The following is a 26,360-nucleotide window of genomic DNA, read 5'->3' as shown; positions in this document are numbered from 1 at the left end:
GGCTATCTTGGAACTAGCTCTGTAGACAAGGCTGGCCTCAAACTACTGCGCCACCACTGCCTGGCAATTTCCTGGGTCTTTATTCATTAGCCAACAATTTAGTATGGAATCTAGTTACCAATTCAAACTGGTATCTCAGCTGTAACAACAAATTCAAGTTCACCATTAATGTCTGTGTGACTCTGGACACCTTGCTCAATCTCTTGGTATCTCAGTAAAATGATGAGAACAACGGAATCTACTTTATAGGGCTATTGAGAAACATCCTGGTTATGAATGAATGATGTTAGTCACAGGTCTGATGGTAAATAACATATCAAATATTACCAATATAACATCTTGAGGAAGTTTTTTCTCTGTCCTTTATATACTAAAATGGCCAGCAAACTGTGCTCTTGTTTCTTTTCTAAAATTATTCTTTACAGGTACATTAAGACTCCATTTTCTGAAAATGAAATTTAATTGTATAAATTCATTTAAGGTTTGAATGTGCTTATTAGTCTTCCTTACCAAAGAATTTTGATAATGTAGTCAAGTATTTGAACCAATCTATGGGCAACTAAAGAAATTATTTTAACAAAATAGGGATAAAACACAAAGCAGGACAGAAACAAACAAACAAAGATTTTTAAAAGTCAAAGAAAATTAAGTAAAACTAGAAGTAACAAGAGCTCTAATTTTGTGGAGGGACCCCAAAACAGCTTGACCACACAGTTGCCATGACAGGCTTAGGGGCCTAGACACAGCTTCTGTGACAGGCTTTCGGGCAGGCAACACTCAGATCCAGGAAAATCTATAAATGAACACCACCTAGGATTTACCCAAGGATGGGGAAGTACCTGACATCCCAAACATTCCAACCATTAGATAAGGTGGCCAGATGTCCCAGAGTCTAGCACACACCTATTTTTGTTTTACAGATACCCCTAGACGATTGTCAGCCAATCACGGTCCTGTGCCCTAGAAATCCACTCACACCAACCTCTACTATGATAAAAAATCCTACCCTGCCTGGGCTCAGGGCTCTCTGCTCTCACTGCTGCGTGGGACAGACAGACCAAGCCCCGGAGTTTGAAAATAAAGGCTCTTTGCTTTTACATGCAGGACTCGGTCTCCCTGGTGGTCTTTTGGGGGTCCCTGAGATCTGGACATAACAACATTATTATGATGATAGGGATTTGAATAGATCAAAGACTAAATTATAGTTTCTTGATATAGAGCTAGGATTCTTTATAAAAGATTTAATATGATACAGTCTTATACCATGGTTCTCAAACATCAGGAAGACTCAAAGAAATAATCATAGGTTGCTAAAGATAGTTTATAAATATTTATGAGTAGTAATAGACATCTACAACTTATTTTTCTTTTTTCAAGACAGGGTTTCTCTGTGTAGTTTTGGTGCCTGTCTTAGATCTTGCTCTGTAGACCAGGCTGGCCTCGAAGTCAGAGATCTGCCTGCCTTTGCCTCCTGAGTGCTGGGATTAAAGGTGTGTGCCACTACTGCCTGGCTGCAATTTTATTTTTAACATGGAAACTTATATTATTCTAATGGAATCACAGTTATCTCCATTAGATCAGTGGCAGAGGACAAATAGCAAAACCACCCTTCTGTTTATTCACAATACTTAACTTACTGCTACGAACACTGAAAATATAAACTCTGAAATTATGTGCAGGGTTACTCCAGTAAAAAGTGAAAAAGAGAAGGAAGTGGTCGAGGAAAGTGAAGGAGAACAAACACTTCACTGATTTTTTCCTTTTTGGGAGCTTTTAATCACACAATCCCAAGGAACTTCTATTGACAGAAGATTTTTTTTGTATGAACTGTAAAAGTATTATAAAATGGAAAATAGTGAAAATGTCCACCAATAGTAGGACATTATAAATTAAAATATGATAAAAACAATGACACTGAAATGACTAGACTAAGGTAACACCATCCTGTCCCACTGTTATTTTGTGCCTGCCTGGTCACTCCTCAGCCTTCCACCCCCACAGTCACATTTATCTTGGCACTGCTTCTGGGACTGTCCATGACCTTGGCCATGGTCCAGACATAACCCTGGGTCTTGCAAAGAAAGCAGATGTTAGCAGGCCACTTTAACCTCATTGATGTCACACACACACACACACACACCTAGAGCACTGATGTAATTATGGATTTTTTTTTTTTTTTTTAATGCTGCCTTGAGCTTAGGCACCAAGAGACTTCCTAGAGTCATGAGTTGCTCTTGGTCTGGCCATCAATAGAGGGGACTTAAAACTTTTAATTGGCTTAATAACCAAGGTTGTCAATAACTACCTTGTGTGGATCATTTCAACATGAAGGGGAAAGTGTCCTGAAATTTCTAACTAGATTGTCTTACATTCTTTGTACTGAAACAGTAAGTGGAGGAGCAGGGAACATTTAAAAGATGTAATAGCTATGGTTTGAAAACCTGTAGCTATCAATATTATACAGTGCAGGAGAAAACTATAGACCAGACAATGTTGGTCCTGTGACAACAATGATGGTGGTAGATGATTTGCAAATAGGTTTTGTTAAAGTAGCTCTCCTTCTCTCTCTCTCTCTCTCTTCTCTCTCTCTCTCTCTCTCTCTCTCTTTTTTTTTTGAGACAAGGTCTCTCCCTATATAGCCCTGGCTGTCCTGGATTTCACTGGGTAGGTCAGCCTTAAACTCCTTGAACTCAAGGAGATCCGACCACCTCTGACTTTTGCGTCTTACGATTCAGGTGTGCACCACCACACCCAGCCCTACTTTCATTTTTTTTCAAAGCTAAAAACAGTAAGTTTATAGGCACTCTCTAGTACTTGCCTTCTCTTCCTATTTATTTCTTTTCCTAATCATGAAAAGAAGAACATTCACCCTTCTCACCTGAAAGTTCTAATAAAATTAAGGGAACAAAGGATATACTGATACTGAGAATTTCATATTCTATCTTTAAAAACCTCCCACAGGACAAGCTTCTTATTAACTAACTGATAGAGTACAGCCATCCTTTGGTGATTGACTGCCAGATATCTTGGAGCTCCACAATCTGCAGACTCAGGGCCTCTTGCATACAGTGGTGTGCTATTTCCATGCATCTTCCACACACCCTTCGTACACTGTAAATCATCTCTATAACCTGTAATCTCTGTTACAAGGCAAAAGCCATCTTTGTAGCTATTAGTGTATTATTTGAGATAATATAAAAAATAAATTTGTTCATGTTTAGTGCAGATGTGATTTCTTTTCTTTGAATATTTTTGTCCCTGCAGTCCAAGGTTATACATTTATGTGTAGGCTACATTTTATTGAAGTGCTGAAAATTTTTTAGCAAAATGATAAGCTAACAGTTAGGATGATCACCCTAATAAGGAAACAAAAACATTTCCCTATAGCTAAGAAAACAATACAGTTTTTATATAGCCCTAAACAACAGTTCTCTATCACTTGGGAATCTTCAAGTGAAAACTAAAAAAAAAAAAAAATTAAAACAAAACAAACAAAAACAAACAACCAAAGTGGCAGGTAAGTATGGTACAATAGCATTCAAGCATTAGATTATACAATATTCAATTTTCCTTCAAAAGCTCTGAGATTATAACCAAATTTTCATTCTTTTATTAAACAATTAAATTAGAATCTCTTTCCTAAAGACTGACATAGTTATTGCTAACAAAAACAAACATGAAAATAATTAACAAAGGAATACTACATTTCACCACAGAATACCTAAAGAGTATTGTAATTTTATGATACCAATTGTAATAAGTTGACTATATAATGAATCATAACTCTAAGGACTATCCTGTAAATTGAAGAGTTAAGTAAAATTGGATTGCCAACAAATTCAACAATTTGAGAACATTGCAAATATACTTTACTCTTTTTTTGAAACTGGAACTGCAGATATTGACTTGATCAAGCTTTCTGGTGGAAGAGCCAATATTCTGGAGAGCTAAAAGCAAAAAAGAACAAAACAGGATAAAATTGTTGATTTATCTATTCTAGAGTGAATGGAATACTACTAGCAACAAAAGAATGTCATTAACACATTTAACATAAATGAAGCTCAAATACATGATATCAAGTAAAACCCATATTAAAGAAGATATATAGTATGATGCAATGTTTCTGATAGCCTAGAAAACAAAAAACTATCAGACTGAGGTAAAGATTTGTGGGTGTTAGGGGTTGAGTATAACATAATGGCTTGAGTATAAAGTAGCAAGCAGGACTACTTATCTTTCAATGGATTTTTTGTTTGTCAATTTATAAGAAAAATCTAAATAAATGAAAAAAGATATGAATCACTGAGAATCCAAAAATATTTTTCATTAAAAAATACTTATTGAGTAGCTAATGTGTAGCAGGCAGTATTTCAGGCATTGATGCTATAACAATAAACAAAACAGAAAAAAAGTTTTATGGCACTTAACAGTAACAAGTAAATATTAGTGAAAAAAATCTGATCCCCATGCCCAAACCTTAAGGTTTACTCATCAGAATAGCAGGAATAACAAAACAAAACAAAAAATAAACAAAAACCAAGGCAAAGGCCATGGTCTAACTCAGTGTTGTAGCACTAGCCACTTGCCCTAGGTTTGGTATGTATGAGGCCCCAGACTGCTCCTTAGCACACAAATAATAAGTAAGCGGAAACAGGTGCATGAAGCTTCTTTCCTGCTTATGTTAAGTTTGGTGGTAGAGGCATTTCCATGTTCAGAGCAATCCTGTGACAGGCACATAGGATTTAGTTCTTCCTTGGGCATGTGGCATACGAGAGAGAACTTTGTTAAGTAGTCAGAGACCATTACAGAAAACCACAACCAATCACAGTGCAGTTGTGGAGCTCAGCCTCAAAACTTCGGTGCAAGAAATTTAAGAGACGGCTTCTGGGAACTGGGAATTGCGCTGTGAAGAGTGAGAAAGGAGAAGAGTTTATAGAAGATTGTACCAACAGGGCTGGGACAAGGCTCAATTGGTAAAGTGCTTGCCATGAACGCCTGAGGACCTGGGTTTGGAACCCTAGCATTCTTCTAAGAGCTGAGCATGGTGACACATGTCTGTAACTCCAGTGCGGGTGCTGCAGAGTGGGGTGTGGAGGCTTCTCTCAGTTCACAACCTGCAGTCCAAATCCACGTATAAAATAATCACTCAGATGCTTATATTACTTATAAACTGTATGGCCGTGGCAGGCTTCTTGCAGTGGGGTATTAGGGATGGGGAAGAAAAGGGCCTAAAGCTGGGTAAGAAATAACCAAGCTGATCAGATAAGGAGGAGGGTGGGGGAAGGAAAGAATGTGATTAAAAATACAATGCATGAAATTTTTTTTTTTTTTTTTTGCATAAAAAAGGAAGAAAGGGCTATGAGCTAGTGTCAGCAAACCAGTTGACTTCCTTGAGGAACATTTGCAAGACAATGTTGCCCATTCATTGGGAAAGTAATAAGGATTGTACCCATTTTAGGAAGGAGACCACTCCTGACTGCCACACAGACAAGGAATTCTGGTATAGGTAACCAAGAAAAATTCCAGCAACACCTTGGTAATGCCAATGAGAATTCCTGAAAAGCTGTGTCCGCAGTAGCTAAGTGACTAAAACTTCAATGGCTGTGGAGAGTTCAGAATGTTACAGATCCAGAGCCTAATTACAATTCATCTTGGTCACCTCCCACCATTGGACCTAATATCCTCCTCCTACTGGCCAAACATAACATCCTGACAAACATAAAACCTTCTGGGGTGCATTAACTAAACAAAACCCTAGCTTCCCACCCAGCACAGGACAAAAAGTGCTGTCAGATAGCATCCAAGGGCCACAGAAGAGTTAACCCCATCTTATTGTAACCTACCTCGCCAATGATTCCACCAATATATTTTAAAATGCTTTGGTTTACAATTTTCTTTGTTCTGTTACTGTACAAAACTCCATGAAACTGCTTCATATTGGACCTATGGAAACTGAGGTACCACAAATCCATGTTCCCTCAAATTTAGCTCTAGAATAAACTCTCTCTTACCCCCTTAGAGTTGAGAGCTGTAGATTAGCATCGACAGTAGTTATGATATATGTTAATTTCCTGCCATGGTAGAACTAAAAGCTGGTCACATAAAGATGAGAACAAAGAAAGCAGAGGCTAATTCATGGCTTACAGATCCTGCCAAGGGCTAAGAACAGCAACTCCTGCAAGGTGCACTGACTAGCAATGCCCTCCTGGGATAAAGGTCAGCAGAGAGTCATAGTCAACAGCTCAAAAGGCAAGTCAAAGATAGAGAAAAGGGGGTTCAAAGTATGATCACCTCCCTAATTGAGCAAATAGTGCATAACAACCTGTGATCAGCTCCCTCGTGGGCCAGAGAGACATGCACAGCCATTAGAGAAACCTTGAAGCACCTCCCCCACCTCCCACCACTCACGCAAATAGCTACAGACTTCCCGATTCTTTTCCCTCCCATTCCTGAGGTAGAAGCCTGCCTCAATAAATAAAAAACAAACAACCCCAAAACCAAAAACATCGTTTCATTCTCTCTGTCTCTCAGTCTTCTGTATTTCTTGTATTTTGGGCTGTTGTCTGTCCCAGACAGTCAATTCTTTGCCTGTCCTATGCAAAGAATTCAGCTAACCCCAGAATCCCCATTACACCTTGGGCTCCCTGGCTAGCCTGTCTAGCTGAACGGGTAAACTCCAGGTTCAGCAAGAAAACCTGGCTCAGAAAACGAGGTGGACAGTGACTAAGAGAAACACACTCACACTAATGCATAAAAAAAATAAAAATATAACAAAAGAGAAACACACACCCAAACTCTGGCCTCTCCACATGAAGGAACACACAAACAAATAGACATTAAGTCATCGATATAAACTGGAGCTTAATTCCTAAAGTACTGCCTAAGAAGCATATGCCACATCTTCCAGAATTGTCTAATGCAACTCAGCCACACTGAGCTTAGCTACGTCTGCGCTAGCACTAGCAGACCCCAGCAGGATGGGCTGCTGTGAACAAGTGAGGGGGACAGGTCAAGCGTCTTTCTCCACCTTATTTCTTTTGAGATAAAGCCTCTCACTGAAAAAGACCCGCTGGACCCACCTGCTTCTGTTTCCACCTCCCAGAATTGTGGTTTCAGACTTCCTTAGCCACGCACGTTATTTTATTTTATTTTTTTTTCCCTACAGACGCTGGAAATTCGAACCCAGGCTCTTCTACCCAAGGAGCCATCTCCGCAGCCCTTAGCATGATTTTATTTTTTTAGAGACAGAGTTACTCCGTGTAACAGCCCTAGCTGTCCTGGAACTCGCTCTGTAGGCCAGGCCGGCCTCGAACTCCCAGAGATGCACCTGCCTCTGCCTCCCACTGCTGGGATTAAAGGTGTGCGCCACCACGCCCCTTAGCATGGTTCATAAATCACCTACTTTATTCCACGCTCTAATGTATCTTATTTAGAAATGAACTAAACTACAAGGTTACTCGGTGGATGCAAACAATGACTGCGAACGAAGGAGGAACACGAATTTCCACAGGGTCTGCTCATGGCCCATAGCCATTCCTCCCGGGTTAAAGCACGACGAACGGGAATGCCAAGACCGGAAAGCACCCAAGGCCTTCGCGGGCCTTCCGCCTGGCAGCTCGGGCAGAAGGCAGAGCCGGCCTAGGCAGCACCCTGCCCGCCTGGCTCCCGCGGGCTCGCCGCTCGCCACAGTACCTGACAGGCGATCGACCTACGAAAGGCGCACGCCATGCCGCCCCGACGCCCACCTCCACACGCCCCGCCTCCGCGCCGGAAGTCGCCTCCGCTTCCGCAAGGGCGCCCGGAAGTGCTCAGTGCGCAGGCACACGGAGCCGTGGAGTATGGCTACTTCCTCGGTGTCCAAGGTACGTGGGGGTGGCGCTTGCCATGTCTCCTTGGCAAGCACGGCGAGGCGGAGGTGTGACGGGCGTTGGCTCTGGCTCCGGGATGAGCAGAATCCAGGCGGCGTTGCCCAGGTCCGGGTTCGAGGCCACCTAGGCCATGGCGCCTTGGCAAGCCGGCCGGCTGCCCCAAGAATACGCCGCTTCCCCTCCGCTCCCCGCCTTTTTTTTTTTTTTTTTTCCCCTCCCGCATAAGTACTTACTGTGAGTTTAGTTACCGAAGTACAGACGTAAACAAAATATCTTTCAGTACTCAAATATTAATAAGCAGCTGATCTTGAATTGCCCGTCTTACTAAGGGGAAAAGTTCTGAGAGAAGAGGGACGAACCAAGATTGCTAGGAGACAGCGAAGCTTTTGGACTAACAGTTTGGCTGAGACCTGAAAAATGAAGAGTCTTGGCGGGAATATGAAGCGTGAGGGTGGGAGAGCAGAGTGACATGTTCTTTGCCTTAGAATGTAGAAATAAAGGAGCGGATTAAATAGAAGAATCGGGATAACCCGAAAGTGGAGAACGGAGCATTGGGAAAAAAACGAGAACAAAAATGTAATTCACGTGAGTGTTTGTGCTGGGGCATCATGGACTGCGCCACAGAGCAAGGGAATGCAAATCAAAATGTTGTTTATCAGAGGAGAAATCCTGGGGTTGTGTCGCCCCCTAGCAGTCGGTGGCTATTTACATTTGAATTAAGATAACTTAAAATTAGTTTACCGTTAGCACGAACCATATTTCAATAGCACATCAGAACAGCTGTTTGGCATTTACGTTAAAGAAAGTTCTACTGGACTATGTTACTATGCCATCTGAAGAAAGACTTATTTTAAGTACAGAGGGATACTCCTGAGTGAAGCTGTGATAAAGCTGAAAATACAAAGTTCTGGAAGGTTTTGTGTTTGGAGATGAAGGGGGACACTGAGCTGGATTGTCCTTTTTCTAAGAGATTTATTAGAAGTGATATTAATACCATAGGCAGGCAGGCAGCATGGCAGAGGCTGTGAGGAGAATTCTGGCCCACATGGCAGAGGGAGTCCCTTTAAAGTTTTCACAGGATGAGGGTTCTGGAAGAGATTGAAATGTTTTCTGTTTTGACCCACAGTTCATGGCTGCTAGCGGTAACCAGGGAATCTCAGTTCATGAATTTTAGGTGATTGATAAAACATCTTTCCTAGTTGGGCAAATCTGAGGAACAGGGAAAATAAGAGTATAGAAACAAGTTACTTTAGTTCAAGAAACAAAATTACAGTTACAGACATTGTCATAGTTCAACCAAAATGGTCCTGTCTGCATCCCCCAAGTGCTGGCAGTAATGGTGTGCACCATCACACCCAGCCCCTAGTTTAAGATTTTTATAGGACTGACTGGCTGGTGCTAGATTTAACTGCACGAGTACTTTTATTAGTGCTATTCCTGTTTTTTGTTTGTCCTTGGCTACAAAGTTCCAGATGTTGTGGTGCCCTATCTCCTCATCATGTTTGTTTCATAAAACTTCATTTCTTTTTCTATAATTTGTGCATCCTGATCAAGTGCTCTACCACTTAGCTGCATACCCAGCCCTAGACTTCTTACTTTTTTTAAACTTAGAGAAAATTTTATATGTATATATTATAAATTATATATATATAATATATTATATATATAAATATAATTTGCCTTCTAACAAATAGCTACGTTGGTGATTGACTATGAAGTAGACCTTATATTAATAACTTTTAAGGACTATTTCAGCAGTTCATGGAACTGCCAACATTTTAATTTATTTTTCTTCTTAAACCTATCAAGTATTGTTATTTCTCTTTTCATATACATATACACATATACATATATATGTGTGTGTGTGTGTGTGTGTGTGTGTGTATGTATGGTTTTTTTTTTTTTTTTTTTTTTCTATTTTGTTGTTTTTCAAGACAGAGTTTCTCTGTAGAACAGTTCTGGCTGTCCTGGAACTTGCTCTGTAGACCAGGCTGCAGAGATCTGCCCGTTTCTGCCTCCAGTGAGCTGGGACTAAAGGCGTGTACCACTACTACCTGGCTACTCTTCATATTTTTGGCTGATGGCCTTCTAGTCTAACATGGTTAACCATGTTATCGTTCACGTGTTTATATTAATATTTGTTGCTTGTATCATATCCTTGTGCTAATATTCATTATGTTAATATCCATTCAAGAACCCTTCATGTTTTGCTGCATCAGTGCTGCCCTTACTGATTTGCAGGTCCGTAGGGAAAGGATGTAGTAATAAGCCTGTCATGGTACAAGGTACTTTTAAAAAATATTTACAAGTAATTCACATTGCTTTACTAGTTGCAAATATAAGAATACAAGGTACAACTTAATTTGGAACATGTTATCCACATGGCCACTTTATATTTTACACAACTATCTAATACTAGTCAGAGATGACTTTTTTTTTTATCATGTTTTATTTCTTCTTTCATTTTCCATATAAATGGAAATCTTAGGAGACTATCCATGAAATATAACTTACTTTTTCGTAGAATACACCACAATTAGAAACTTAGGAGCCAGTAGTCAAATGTAATAATAAGACATTTAATGTGGCTATAGAAAATTACCATAAAAATAGCCGGGGGTTAGGGGGAGAGGGGTGGTGCCACCGCCCACCTTTAATCCCACAATTTGGGAGGCAGAGTCAGATGAATCTCTGTGAGTTTGAATCCAGCCTAATCTACAAAGTGAGATCCAGGACAGGCTCCAAAGCTACACAGAGAAACCCTATCTTGAAAAACCAAAAAAAAAAAAAAAAAAAAAAAAAGTTACCATTACACTACTTAGCAAGTATATACCAATCATCTAATGTATTTGTTAGTACTATCATAAACATTGAGGAGGTGGTTAGAAATAAAATATACCTGTCCTGTAAATGTACTCACAGTTTATATTCAAGCAAAGATGTGTGAATCTTGGAATCTCAGAAGTATTTCTTCTTTTTTTTAAAGATTTATTTATTTATTATGTATACAGTGTTCTATTTGCATGTGTCCCTGCAGGCCAGAAGAGGGCACCAGATCTCATTACAGATGGCTGTGAGCCACCATGTGGTTGCCTGGAACTGAACTCAGGACCTCTGGAAGAGCAGTCAGTTGCTCTTAACCTCTGAGCCATTTCTCCAGCCCCGAGAAGCATTTCTTGAGAGAGTATCCAGGAGGGTGTCCCTGTCCCTGTCCTATGCTTCCCCCCCCCCCAAGAGATGAGGGTTTGGTTGCATAGCTAGGCTGGCCACAAACTCATGCAAAGGAGGATGATTTGGAACTCTTGGTTCCTCTGTCTCCACAAGCACTAAGATTGTAAGTGCATGAACCATGCCCAGGGGTTTTACATGGTTTGTTGTATAGAGCAGGGACCTGGAGTTCACTGTATAAACTAGGCTAGCTTCAAAAGAGGAGAGGTTATATGAGCAAAGGGGACAAGATCATGTTGGGGAAACCCACAGAGACCTGAGCTAACGGGAGCTCACTGATTCTGGACTGACAGCTGGGGAACCTGCATGGGACCGAACTAGGCCCTCTGAATGTGGGTGACAGTTGTTTGACTTGGGCAGTTGGTGGGGCCACTGGCAGTGGGACCAGGATTTATCCTTCGTGCATGACCTGGCTTTTTGGAGCCCATTCCCCAGGGAGGGAGGCCTTGCTCAGCCTTGATGCAGCAGAGAGGGGCTTGGTCCTGCCTCACCTTGATATGACAGACTTCCTGACTCCCCATGGGAGGCCTTACCCTCCCCGAGGACTGGATAGGAGGTCTGGTAGAGGAAAGATGGAGGGTGGGGGGACGGACGGGACGGGACGGGACTGGGGACTGGTTGGTATCTAATGTGAAAAAAGAACTTTGAAAAAAAAACCCAAAAAACTAGGCTAGCTTCAATCACAACAGTTCTCTTGTCTCAGCTTCCTAAGGATTACATAGATGAACGATGAGCTTTGCGCCAAACTGTAATGGATAAATGGAAAGGAGTTTATTAATTGAAAAAATGTTGCATGAAATAAGAGCCAAAATTATATACTTACATCCTGGTTGTAGATACTTAGAGTTAATTAAATAAATCATTTTGGAATGTGAGAGTATCATATTTTTAAAAGATTTCTTTTTATTTTATATATATGTGTGTTTTGTCTGAATGCACATGTATGTTTATGTGTACCAGATGTGTACCTGTGGAGGTCAATTGAGGGCATCAGATCTCCTGGATGGAGTTACAGATGGCTGTGAGCCCCATATACGTGCTAGGAGCTAGACCCAGGTCCTCTTCCAGAGCAAGTACTGTCAATCACTAAGCCATCTTTCTAGCCCTAACAGAACAATTTAAATGATCTAATTTATTTGAAACATAACAAACTAAAAGATACAGCAGACCCAATAAAATTAATGTGTTCCGTCTGCTTCATTGAAGCAACATTCCTCACAGCCCATCTTAATCTAAAAGGTGAAAAGATTTCATTTCCAGAGAAGCTGACTTCAAAAATGTCAGATTACGAGAGTATCTTTTTTTTTTTGGGTTTTTTTTTTTTTTTTTGGTTTTTCGAGACAGGGTTTCTCTGTGTAGCTTTGCGCCTTTCCTGGGACTCACTTGGTAGCCCAGGCTGGCCTCGAACTCACAGAGATCCGCCTGCCTCTGCCTCCCGAGTGCTGGGATTAAAGGCGTGCACCACCACCGCCTGGCGGTACTTTTTTTGTTTTTTAAGACAGACTTTCTCTTTGTAGCCCTGGCTGTCCTGAAATGACTCTGTAGATCAGGCTGGCCTTTAATTCAGAGATCTGCCTGCCTCTGCCTCCGGAATGCTGGGATTAAAGGTGTGTACCACCACTTCCTGGCACTTAATCTTTATTTTAATGTATATTAATGTTATTTTCCTTCTAAGTTTTATGAAACTTGAACTAAAAAAGTTTGCCTACTTCTTAGAGCAGGTCCTAAAGAGTGTGAGGGCAACTGAGGGGACTGGATAATTCTTTTTTTTTTCCATTTTTATTTATTATTTATTTTTTTATTATCAGCTTGATACAGTATAAATCCCCCCCCCAATGTCGTTTATTGAAGGAGGGAGGAGGTCTTAAATACAGGCTTACAGCACAATGGGAGAATCCCGGAGGGCAGAAGCTCACTACCAATGTTTCACAACCTTGCATCTAAGCTGTTAACACCCATTATGCAGGATACACAGACAAGGATCTTTCCTTAATCAGGAGGGTGGAACCCAGCAGGGAATTAACATAGGACGGATATCAAGGTCAAGGTCAGCAAGCAAGGCAACAGTTACCCAAAGGGGGGGGAGGGCCCTACAGGTGAAATGGATAATTCTTGAAGCCACTTCCCTTCTGTATTTCAAAGAAAAGTGTTAGATTTCTTAGAACCTGAAAGAAATATACCCTACCCCCAAAAAAAGATCTTGTTTATTTCCAAAATATTTGGGTAATTAGATTTGTCTGCTTTGCCTAATGTGACTTTTTGCTTTATTCCTTCCTTCCCTTTTTGCTTACATAGGGCTGTTTTGTGTTTAAACCAGACTTCAAGAAAAGAAAGATCTCTGTGCCAATCGGTAAAGTATCTTCACATCCAGTTTGTTATTTTTTGTTCCCCCAGATCTTCTTAAAGTTTAAGTGTGATTATGAGCAAACCTTCTTAATGTTGGAGGTGATTCAACTTACCAGAAATAGTTTAAAGAAAATTAAGGATTTATTCCTTCATTCTATGTGAGACATATTCCATACAGTGATGTCTGAAACTACAGCAATGTAATTACAGCAAATTTGGTAGTATTTTAAGCATTTATTATGTGCTGGACTGTTCTAATCATTTTTGTTCATTTAATCCCCTCAACAAACTTTGGGGATGTGTAGTAGTATTTCCATTACCATATGCAAGGGTACATAGAAGACAGAAAGAACTTTCTCAGTATTATAATGCTGTAAACATCGTAGAGCTAGGATTTGAACCCATCCTCTGATTTTAGACCCCATGGTCTAACCATTGCTTTATGATACCATTTCATAATGTGAAGCAAGTGTTTGCATAGGACTTTTTTTTTTTTTTTTAAGATTTATTTATTTATTATGTGCACAGAAGAGGCCACCACATCTCATTGCAGATGGTTGTGAGCCACCAAGTGGATGCTGGGAATTGAATTCAGGACCTCTGGAAGAGCAGTCAGTACTCTTAACCTCTGAGCCCTCTCTCCAGCCCCTGCATAGGACTTTTTATGTTGGATTTCATTTGTAACTTAAGATTTATTAATGGTTTGTAATATCAGCATTTTATGTGTGCAGCAGTATAATTTGAGCTTTACTTTAGAATTTTTAAATTTTTTCTTTCATTGTATTTGGCTTAAGACTAATAGGTATTGCTACAGTTTGAAAAGTTTAAGGAATTGACTGATTATAAGAGAGATGAGATGAGGAAAATTATTCCCACTTTTAGCAGTTACCTTAACTGGCTTCAATACTTGAAGCTGATTGGAGAGAAGGGGGTAGTTTGTATTTTGCCCACCATATGTCCCTGGACTTAAGACATTTCGGTGCATCCCTAAGCAAAACACGGCAAATCCCCACACTTAGTAGTGTTTGTGGAATACTGCACGTCTACCGAAACGGCGGGTGAAGCTGGGAGAAGAGAGAGGCTGGTGGCGGCAGCAGCAGCAGCAACAGTGCTGCTCACATGCGCTGCAGCCCTCGCTGAGGAGAAGCTGAGGGGAGGGAAGTTTGGCAGCAGGCTAGTTTCCGTCTGCAGCTCCTCACTGTGCTCACGGAAGGACCATGAGAGAGGTGACACTCACAGACTGGTGTCCCACTGCTGCTCTGTCCCAGTTCCCAAGATTATTTTCACTGCATACTTTGATAGACTTGGCATATACATTCATGCCTTTGTTTGTTGTGTAGCATTTTATCACCAGCCTATTCAGTAAAATGACTTTCTGTTTGTTTAAGGCCACCCTATTAGTCTGCTTTATCTTTTAATAGATTGTTGTGCATTCTCTTTTTTTGCATCTTAATAACATAACTTTGCCATCTAGACATTATGATGACTTCATTGTGTTGCAAAATGTTTGACAAAATTAAAATACTTGTGGAAACTAAGTCATCTATTATGAGGAACATTCCTTCATATGAAAGAAAATATATTCCAAATGATCATTTCAAGGCATAACGCTCCTGAAGGATGCACCAACTAAAGGAATGTAAAATAGATTGAGGAAAGTACAAATGTGAAAAAGTAGGGAATTGTAAGGAACAAATGTTTGAGTAAAGGGCCAAGCCATTCGTATTTTTAAATACAATTTTAAGTTAAATATATCTAGTTATTTAGGACCTAAACTGTCTTCAGACTTGGAATACTTTTGCTATGCAGTGGAATTACATTTATCTTTGAGTTGGATATGAATTTTTATAACCATTTAAGAATTTTTGTTTGTTTTCCAGCTCAATCTGTAAACTTGGTTTGATTCAGTTAGTATACCAGTGTTAATTATTTTTGAGATGTGCTAAGATCACTATTGATTTTATAGCATGGCTTCTTTCTTTGGTATTTTTTATTTTTATGTGTGTATTTTTGCCTGTGTGTATGTACATACATTGTGCACATGTCTGGTGCCTGCTGCAGAGGCTGAAAGAGTGTGTTGGATATCCTGGAAGTGTAGCTGCAGATGCTTGAGCATCTGTGGGTGCTGGGAATCCAACCCAGATTCTCTGCCAGAGCAGCAAGTGTTTTAATTGCTGTGCAACTTCTCTACCCCCATGTTTTTGTTTAATTAAAGAATAAAATTGTTTGCTGGCAGTGGAGGAGAATTGGTATGGAAATAGAATTGAGCAATAGAACAAATGTGAAAATTCAAAAATAGTTCAAAGTATACATTAATGTTAGACTAAAAGAACATCAGATCAATGGAAGGAAGGGCAGAATAGTGAATAAATAATGAGTTTCTGCTCTTTCCAAATTAGAGGTCATAACCCATTACAAGTTATGGAATCACTTCAGTACACTGAAATAGAGCATATTGCTACAATAGGATGAGAATAAAAGTTGCTTTATGGAACTCTTATTTTTGTATCTACTAGGTATATATTTGTTAGAATTTCAAAATAATATATTCCTTGATACACATGGTTTTTAAACTTTGAAAAATAATTTCAATAAAATATTTTATTCAATGGATGTTTGGAGAAAATATTTTTAAAAGAATATAAAATAATACATATGAGGGCAGAGAGCTGGCTCAAATGTTAGAATCACTGGCTCCCTTCTAGAGGACTGGAGTTGATTCCCAGCACCCACATGGCAGCTCACAGCATCTATTGTTAGCTCCAGTCAAGGGGATTCAAAACCCTCTTGCTTTCTTTAGCAATGCATGTACTTTCAACAAAAAAGAAAAGAATACATACTAAATCAAAGATGGGACTAAACTATGTCAATGGAATAAAAACAGTATGAAAAATTATTGAATAGTGAAGAGTTGAAAGTAATCATGTAAGGTAAAGAAGATGAAGATGTGGATGAAACATTAATGCTGTATATGTACATCTTGAACTGAAAATCATTAAGTAGAAGCTTATAGATTCATTAGTAAGGAATAGAACTTTAAATTTTTAAATATCCTTTTTAATATGATAAAAATGAGACATAAAATTAAATACAAAAGATAAACTATATTTCTTCAAGTGTACAGAGAAAGATGTATACATAGATACACAATTTTTTGATTTGTAGAAAATGTTTTGACATCCCTGCTCCATGCTGTGTGTCCCTGCACACAGTTTCTTAATTTTATTGTGTTAAAAAATAAACTGACTTTCTGTTTTGTTTTTTTTTTTAGAGGATTATTTTAATAATGAGAAATATGTGTCTGAGGACAGTAAACTTCGATTTGAAACGTATCACTTGCTATGGCAACGGATAAACTCTGAAACACAGGTGAATAATTTCCTTTTTACATTTCTGTAGATCTTGCATTTGTTATTTCCCATATTTCTAACGACTATAAGAATCTGCATAGAAGCTGAGAAATAACAATCAAATAGTACTTTTTTACCTCAAAGAAAATAATGTGTCATGTTCTAAATTTTTTTGTTTGTTTGTTTGTTTGTTTGTTTGTTTTTTGAGACAAGGTTTCTTCGTGTAGTTTTGGTGCCTGTCTGGGATCTCACTCTGTAGACCAGGCTGGCCTCAAACTCACAGAGATCCGCCTGGCTCTGCCTCCCGAGTGCTGGGAATAAAGGCGTGGGCCACCACAGCCCAGCTCTAAATATTAAGCATATCCTCAGTTACTGGGAAATGATAGTTGTTAAGACAGAGAACTTTACTATGGTGACACTCACTCTTAAATTCAGTTAAGAAATTAGACAAGTCTGAAAGGAAGCGATTTCTAAACTTGTTCTAACATCCAATTTTCACTGTGTTTTGTTTGTTTTGGTTTCTTCTTGAGACATGGACTTGCTCAGGCTAGCCTAGAACTTACTACATGTTCTGGCTGTGAGTATCTCCAGTATAGCAAGTCGGTAGCTCCAATGCCAACAGCTTATTCTGCTTAACCAATATGTTGGTATAGTGTTTTGGTTTTGAATGAGAGTTACACACAGCTTTTAGTGGGTGCTGGGAATTCTAACTGAGGACCTTGTGCTCCATCTTTCTGGCTCACCTACTTTTTATTTTTAGTCTCTTACTGTTTCCCATCTATCTTTATTACTTTATACTTACTTTGCTCATTGATGTTTTTCATGTAGGCCTCAAAGATACTTGAGTTTATTGTCTCCAATTTAGGCTATCTTCTAGTTTCTTTTTTTTCTTAAGATTTATTTTACTTTTAGTTATTATGTGTATGTGGGTGAGTGGGTGCACATGGGTACAGGTGCCTTCAGATGCCAGGAGAAGGGCACTGGATTCACTGGAGTTAGAGTTAACAGATAGTTGTAAGCCTTCTGCTGGGAACTGAGTGCCAGCCTTCAGTCTGAGCAGTGTGCTCTTTTAACTGCTGAAATACCTCACAAGTTCCTGTCTGTCTTCATTGCTTAACTTAGATTATCATAAAATCCCTATAATGTGTTCTGACATCACACCCTTCTAACCTGCCAGTAGCTCTTTGGTGTCTGAGTCATATTAGGAACATTCCCCCATTTCAGGTAAATGCAGCTTTATCCCACCTTTGGGATGGGTTTCATTAACCCTCTTACCAGTACGACCTCCTTTATCTTTGACCTTCACAACAGTGCCAAATTAGCCTTCACTCCTTAGAGGTCCTTGGGTGCCCTCCTTAAAGTATGAAGTCCAAATCTTTTAAAGTCGTGGTGTTTGTTGCACGATCTAGACTTGGACCTGTTTGGGTAGCCTCTTTTCCTCTCTCGTTGGATTCTTTCATGGTTAGCTGGACCAGTGGTTAGCCAGTGTTGTGCTTTCTTTGTTTCTACAGCTTGTCCTTCCAACTTACCTTTGCCTCCCTTCACCCTCTGTATCACCAGGTAGTGCTTTGATTCAGATAAATTACCTCTTCAGCTTCAAGTAAATGGTTCTGGTTTTGTCTACTTACCTTTTTAGGAAAGACTATCTATCATAGACACAAAATGATTAGTGAATGGTTATGGAATGAATAAAAGAGAGATGTTTATTTTTATTTGTTTGTTTATTTATTTATTTGGTTTTTCGAGACAGGGTTTCTCTGTGTAGCTTTGCACCTTTCCTGGAACTCACTCAAAAGAGAGATTTTTTTTTTAAAGATTTATTTATCTATTATATACACAGAAGAGGGTGTCAGATATCATTACAGATGGTTGTGAGCCACTATGTGGGTGTTGGGAATTGAACTCAGGACCTCTGGAAGAGCAGTCAGTGCTCTTAACCTCTGAGCCATCTCTCCAGCCCCAAAAGAGAGATTTTTAAAGGGAGTAATCCAAAGCACTAATCTTCAGAAATTTAAGGAAAACCTTTATTTCTTCCAGCTGTTATCCATTTTATATATAATCTTTCTACTGCATCTGTGATGCTTTTCTTTCTAAAACCAGCAAGGGTCAAAATAGAATACCCCAAAATACACTCCTCTTTTTAGAATTACTTTTCAATTTTTAATTATGTGTATATGTGTTCCTGTGTAGGGGTATGTGCAGACATGTGTAGATGCCCATGGAAGAGGCCAAATGTGTCAGACTCTTGGAACTGGGGTTAAAAATGGTAATGAGCTGCCATGTGGGTTCTGAGAACTGAACTCAGGTCCTCTAAAAGAGCAGTACATTATTTTGTACACTGTACTTCAGTATATTTCCAGATGGCTCTTCTGAGAAGTTGCAGACACAGGGTGGCTTTGAGAAACCATCTTTGTTAGTGTTTTACTCTCACATTTCTGCAACTTGCCGTCCTTATTCTTTCCTACCTTACCTCCCAAACTTCACCCTGTCCCCTTCAACCCGAGAAGCCCCACTGACACTTTTTTCTACATATCAGAACACAATGGGTGATGCAGGCCTTCAATCCCAGCACTCAGGAGGCAGAGGCAGGCAGATCTCTGTGATTTTGAGACCAGCCTGGTTTATAGCGTGAGTTCCAGGACAGCTAGAGCTACACAGAGAAACCCTGTCAAGAAAAACCAAAACAAACAGAATGTAGTTTAAGCTTCAGCCATCTTGCCCTTCTATTCTTCTCTCTCAGTACATTGTGTGCTACTCATTGTGTGTTAATATACTTGTGTGTTTTTCCCCCTTTTATTCACTTGCAATACATTGTCTGAATATATTTGTGTGGTTCCCCACCCCTTTTATTGCCGTTCAGTATACTGTGTGGTATATTTGTGGGGTTCTTTTACCCTGTTAATCTATTGCCACTCAACTAAAATTACTGAACATTCAAAGAGAAGAGAAAATTGAAATATTCCTGCACGTGATGTGGTAGTTTGGAAGAAAATGGCCCCCAAAGGAGTGGCACTATTGGGAGGTATGTGGCTTTGTTGGAGTGGATATGGCCTTGTTGGAGGAAGTGTGTCACTGTGGAAGCAGGCTTTGAGATCTCACATATGCTTAAGCCACACCCAATATTGCAGACCACTTCCTATTGCCTGCAAGTAAAGATGTAGGACACTCAGCTACTTTCCAGCACCATGTCTGTTTACATGCCACCATGTCCCACCGTGATGATAATGGACTAAACCTCTGAAACTGTCAGCTAGCCCCAATTAATTGTTTTTCTTTATAAGAGTTGCTGTGGTCATGGTGTCTTTTCATAGCAATAGAAACCCTAGCTAAGACACCAGGAAAGGAATGCCAGATTACTACTATTAAAAATTCATGAAATTTTGTTTTCATTGCAGCAATTACAGGAGGAATTAAATAAAAACCTGTTTGATAATCTAATTGACTTTCTGCAAAAGTCCCATTCTGATTTCCAGAAAAATTCAAGAAACTGGGGTTGTCAAATGAAACTGAGAGAAATTCCCACTGCTGCTCTTATTCTTGGTATGTATGTATCTGTTTATGCATGCTTGCCTATGCGTATTTGTTAAATTTTTTTTGTTAGGAGAATAGTGGAAAACGTTTTGTTCTGATAAATTTTTTTTTTTTTTTTTTTTTTGTTTTTCAAGACAAGGTTTCTCTGTGCAGGTTTGGTGCCTGTTCTGGATCTCTCTCTCTAGACCAGGCTGGCCTTGAACTCACAAAGATCCACCTGGCTCTGCCTCCCAGTGCTGGGATTAAAGGTGTGTGCCACCACTGCCCAGCCTGATAAAGCTCTTAAAATTAAAACAACTATGATTTGACTTCATACTTTGTAAATCAATAAGTTTATTATATAGTCATAAATATATACATATGTTTATATACATAAATTTATTATATTCAAATATGTTTTTAGAGAAATGAAATTAGAATTTAGTAATAAAACATCAGTGTTTTAGTAGATCTTATTTTTTGTACCTTTTTAAAAAAATCATATCTTCATTGAAATTCATTTATAATATTTACTTTATTTCTTGCATTTGATATCTCAATTTCAGATCCTCTTATGTTAATATTGATTGCATAGGGAAAGATTTGTGTAAATTGTATATAAATTGTTTCTAGTTTACAGGTTATAATTTTTAAAAATACTTATCAATATCTAATTTAGAGCAAATATTTATGTTTCTGGATAATACAAAAATATCTGATTTATTAACAGCATTTTCTCAGGTTTTTTATACTTTTCTTAATTGAAAATAATTTCTTTCATACAATGTATTCTGATCATAGTTTCCCTTCCCATCAGCTCCTCCCACATCCTCTCTACCCACCTAATTCCACACCTTCTTTCTTTCTCTCTTTAAAAAACAGACAAAAAAAGGCCCAAGTAAAACAAAATAAATAAAACAAAAAGCACAATAAACACACACACAAAAGCAAAACCCATAAAACCACAAAAATCAAAAACCATAACATACATGCAGAAGACCAGTAAGACAAAACATGTCCAAATATAGCACTTGAGACAAGAAGTCTGCAGAAATACCATTGTTCATTTTGTAATAGTCATCTACTGCTGGATCTGGGACTTGCCTATAAGTGTGGTTAATATACCCAGTGAGATGCCATCGGAGAAAACTTAATTTTTCCTTTGCAAGTAGTTTGGTAGTCAGGGACAGCAGCTCATGTTCACTTCCACCTTTGAGCACTGGGACCCTGTCTGGCTTGAACCTGTGCAGGCCCTGTGTGTATACCACACTCTCTGAGTTATGTGTGTCAGTCTTGTTTCATCATGAAGACGTTGTTTCCTTGGTGTCATCCATCCCCTCTGGCTCTTAAAATCTTTCTGCCTTCTCTTCTCCATAGATCCCTAAGCCCTGAGCAGGAGATTTTGATGAAAGCATCCCATTTAGTACTGGGTGTTCTAAAATCTCTCATTCTCTGCACATTGTCCAGTTGTGGGTCTGGGTCTCTAATAGTTCCCATCTACTGCAGAGGAAACTTCTCTGATGATGACTGAGCAAGGCACTGATCCATGGGTACAGCAAAATGTCATTAGGAGTCATTTTACTGCTGTGTTCCCTTAGCAACAGAGCAATAGTATTTTGTTTTTCCCTAGGTCCCTGGCCTATCAGTTTTCAGGATCTTGGTCACTGAAGCAGTGTCAAGCACAGGCTCCATCTTATAAAGTAGGTCTTAAATCCAGTCAGATAGTGGTTTGTTACTCTTGCATTTGTGCTCCTATTGCAACAACATATCCTGTAGGTGGGTAATCATTGTAAGACTGCAGGGTTTGTAGCTTGGCCTTTCTCCTCAGGTAGCATGCAGAGTACCTTCCAGTACCATGAATACTAGTCAGGAGGGGTAAATGTTCTAGTTAGGCATCAGCTTGGTTCTTCAGTGTTCAGTGAGAACGTGTAGTGTGTAAGTGTTGTATGCAGCAGTAGGGCCTGTCAGTTTGTGGAGAGCAACCAATGGCCTTGTCAATAGCCTAAGTTGTTTGGGAGTTTCTATCTTAGTTACTCTTCTACTGCTATGAAAAAGCACCATAACCAAAGCAACTTCTAAAAGAAAGCATTTAATTGAGGGCTTGCTTACAGTGTCTGAGGGTTAGTCCATTGTCATCATGACAGGGAGCATAGTGTCAGGCAGGCATGGTGATGGAGCAGAAGCTGAGAGCTTATATTCCAATTCAAGGAGGAGTCAGAGCAAGAGAGACTGGGTCTGGTGTGGGATTTTAAAGTATGAAAACACACCCCCAGTAACAAATGCACCCCAACAAAGCCACACCTCCAAATCCTTCCTAAACAGTCCACCAACTGAGAATCAAATGTTGAGACTTGGGAATATTGGGGCCATTCATCACAGTTTCCATGGGGCCTCTTTGGCCAATGACTCAAGTAGATTTAACCTATTCCTGGCACTGGAGTTTTTACTTGGTGGCAAAAGATGTCTGGTTGGGGCTTTGTCTCCCACATTGTTTTGCGATTCCACTTAAATTTGTTTCATATATGTATATATTTTAAGAAGATTCTACAGTAGTAGGTTTCCATATGACCCCTCAAATGGCACTTAATGTTACCTGTCCCTCCCCTATTCCCATCTTTACCCTTCTTCCCTTCCTTCCCCATTTAATCCACTCTCTCCAGCCATTCCCCTGTTTCTCCATAACTACTTATTCTACCACCCCTTCCTTGGAGGTCCTTCCCTCCCCACAGTCCCTTCTCTATGCCTGACCTCAGTGGTTATATGGATTGTAGCCTGCCTATTGAAGGCTTAAAAGCTAAGATCCACATCTAAGAGAATACATGCAATATTATCTTTTTTGGCTCCAGGTAACCTTAGTTAATGTGATTTTTTTTTAAAAAAAAAAAAAACAACTTTATTCATTTTTCTGTGACCTTCATTATTTTTTTGAACAGTTGAATAATGTTCCATTGTATAAATGTATAACATTTTCTTTATCCATTTATCCACTGATGGGCATCTAGACTATTTACAGGTTCTGGCTATTGTGAGTAGATATGCCCAAGAGTGGAATAGCTGCATCTTGAGGTGGACCTATTCCTAGCTTTCGGAGGAAACACTGCACTGATTGCATAGTGGCTGTAAGAGTTTGCACTCCCACCAGCAATGGACCACTGTCCCCCTTACCCCATATTCTCATCAGCATGAGCTCTCATTGTTTTATTGATCTTGTCCATTCTGACAGGTTTAAGATGAAATCTCAAAGGAATTTTGATTTGTATTTCCCTGATGGCTAAGGATACTGAACATTTCTTTAAGTTTTTTTCAGCCAATTGTATTTCCCCTTTCAAAAATTCTGTATTGTTATATGGCTCATTTTTAAATTAGTTTACTTGTTTTCTTGATGTCCAGTTCTTTGAATTCTTTATATTTTAGCTACTAACTCTATTGGATGTGTAAATTGTTAAATATGTATTTGTTTTGTTTTTAGACTCTATTTGCAAGTATTTTATTGAAATTTTTTGTATCTTTGTTCATACGGGATATTGGTCTGTAATTTTTATTCTTTCTTGAGTCTTTGGTTTAGATATCAGGTTAATTATGGCCTCGTAAAAAGAATTATACAATGTTCCATTGGTTTCTATTCTGTGAAATAATTTGAGAAGTATTGGCATTAGTTCTTCTTGGAGGGTCTGGTAGAATTCTATATTGAGTCAATCTATCCCTGCGCTTTTTTGGTTGGGAGATTTGTAATTACTGCTTCTATTTCACTAGGAATTATACATCTGTTTAAATTGCTTATCTGATATTCATTTAACTTTGGTAAGCTGTATTTATAAAGAAGTTTATTCATTTCTTTTAGGTTTTTCAGTTTGGTTGGATACAGATTTTTAAAGTATGTCATATAATTCTCTGGGTTTTCTTGTCTATTATTATGTCCCCCTTCTCGTTTCTAGTTTTATCAGTTTGCATTTTCCTTCTCCATTCTTTCATTTATTTGACTTGGAGAAACTGACTCCCTCTCCCAGCAGCCATCAATAACTCTTCAGTTAAGGGAGGAACTTGATAATCCCCCTTCCATCTATGCTGGTATTTTCGTCAGCTTAATCCTGTGAAAATCTTCTGTATGCAATGGCAGCCTCTCTGACTTAATGGGTATAACTGCACTGTTATGTCTGATTAATATGTTTCTCTACAGGCATCTTTCTCTATGGCTCTTGAGATCTTTCTGCCCCCTCTTCTGCAATGCTCTCTGAACCTTGGGTGGAGGGGCTGTGATTAATTCCATTTGGAATTTACACACTCCACAGGCTTATTCTCTGCATGGTGACTGTATGTCTGTGTATTAATCACTGTCTTCAAAAGAAGCTTCTCTGAGGAGGCTTGAGAGATGTACTCATCTATGGTATAAAAATAAGAACTTAGGGGTAAGCTTATTTATTATTATGTTCATTTAGCAGAATAATAATTCAGGCAGAATTAAAAAACAAACAAACAGAACATCCTCCCTTTTATTTCATCATTTTTATACTATATCCCCCCTTATCTCTTCAGAGATCCCTGAATCTAATCTCCTTTGTTCAGTTTTTTTTTCTGACCGTGACCAATAACAGTTTGTAACCAACCCCTATATAGTGACAAACATCTATAGCTCACTGAATGACCAAAACCATCCACTCTATCTCTTGGTAATATGGGTGTTTTATTCTCTAGACTGCTTCTTGTTGTCTGGGGACACTGGCATCTTTGGGGGACCCTGAGAAAATAAGGATACTGGTTAAGTCCTGGGAGAGGTAGCTGTTGTCTAGTTTCCGTGTGATGGGAAAATGGAGGGCTTATTTGAAGTCTAGCTGGAGTAATCTTTGAGGCTGGACCATTTCAGCCAGCAGCCTTGAAGCTGTTCTGGATATAGAACTCTAAGGAAACTGCAACAGAGATACTCTGAGAGGCTGGATCACCTGGGTCACTCATTTTCATTGATGTCTGGGCCACTTCTTCTGGAAACATGCAAATTTTCAAAGGTAACATACATACCTGCATTAACACAAGTATGGACTGTGCATTGTATGAAACCCAACCAAAGATGACTCTTTTGTTTTGCTTGAGAAAGTAAAATATACGTCACTTGTCTTGTAGGTTTTCTTTGTTTGTTTGCTTGCTTATTGCTGGCATGAATGATTCTGAAATTCGTTTCTAAATCCTGTATGACAAGTTTCTAGAACTTGTATGGCTAGGCTAAAGCAGGTTGAAGATATGTGCTGCTATCTGCTAAAATGCCAAAGAATTTTTTTTTCCTGTTGGTTTTTTTGAGACAGGGTTTCTCTGTCTCCCAGACTACCCTAGAACTCAATATGTAGGCCAGGCTGTCCTGGAACTCACACCTGCCTCTGCCTCCTGAGTGTTGGCATTCTAAGTCACAGATTGTTAAGTTAAGGAAGGTATCAATTAACAGAATGAATTCCAAAGTAGCGGAGAAATTTCCAACCAATTCTGATGTACCATATAGAGAGCATCAAAAACTGATTTTTCAAAATGAAAGGGTGCTTTGATAAATACTGAAGTTCCAAAGTTTTAATTTGTTTCAGTTCTCTCAGAAATTAGTTACACTTTTCAATTAACTACTATGATTTCAATAATAGTATTTATCTTTTATCCTCAGTGTTTAAGGAAGGTCACAAAAGGGTTAGATTTCTTAGTCCCTTGTACTTAAATGACTAATGATTTCTGTGGGACTTTGATAAAGTAATGAAATTGCTCCTAAGCTATTTTCCAAGGTCAATTATATATGCTTAGCAATCTTTTCAAAGGAAGAATTGAACTACAGGCCTTTCTGGACAAATTAGTTGTGTTAACTTTTTGATACTGACACAATAATCTAGGTAATCAACTTAAAGAAAGGAAATGTTTGTTTGACTCATGGTTTCAAGAATTTTGTTGTATAGTGAGTTGGCTCCTGGCTTTGGGGCATGTTCTGAGATAGTATATTATGGAGTAGTGGAGCTGAATTTCTAAGCGGTCTTATTAAATAAACACAGAGCCAAATATAGTGGTGGAATCCTTAGAGATCAGGGAAATAGTG

The 26,360-nt window shown here is 39.0% G+C and overlaps 2 protein-coding genes across 3 annotated transcripts in view; one reads left to right on the top strand and one right to left on the bottom strand.

Annotated features, from left to right (window-relative positions):
* Rars2 (arginyl-tRNA synthetase 2, mitochondrial) overlaps positions 1–7,789 on the bottom strand; it is a 45,591-nt gene extending 37,802 nt beyond the window's left edge. The window contains 2 exon segments of the mRNA XM_028872773.2: positions 3,874–3,947; positions 7,693–7,789. Of these exon segments, the coding sequence (XP_028728606.1) occupies positions 3,874–3,947; positions 7,693–7,728 (110 nt within the window). The 5' untranslated portion in view covers positions 7,729–7,789.
* Orc3 (origin recognition complex subunit 3) overlaps positions 7,764–26,360 on the top strand; it is a 67,872-nt gene continuing 49,275 nt past the window's right edge. For both annotated transcript variants that reach the window (XM_028872771.2, XM_028872772.2), the window contains exons 1-4: positions 7,764–7,862; positions 13,392–13,446; positions 16,714–16,811; positions 20,188–20,332. In XM_028872771.2, the coding sequence (XP_028728604.1) occupies positions 7,839–7,862; positions 13,392–13,446; positions 16,714–16,811; positions 20,188–20,332 (322 nt within the window). In that variant the 5' untranslated portion in view covers positions 7,764–7,838. The remainder of the gene's footprint in view (positions 7,863–13,391; positions 13,447–16,713; positions 16,812–20,187; positions 20,333–26,360) is intronic.

This window comes from Peromyscus leucopus, chromosome 2, assembly GCF_004664715.2.
Source record: "Peromyscus leucopus breed LL Stock chromosome 2, UCI_PerLeu_2.1, whole genome shotgun sequence".
In the NCBI taxonomy this organism is placed as follows: Eukaryota; Metazoa; Chordata; class Mammalia; order Rodentia; family Cricetidae; genus Peromyscus; species Peromyscus leucopus.
The sequence above is the reverse complement of the archived record's forward strand: the minus strand, read 5'-3'. Positions and strand labels throughout refer to the sequence as shown.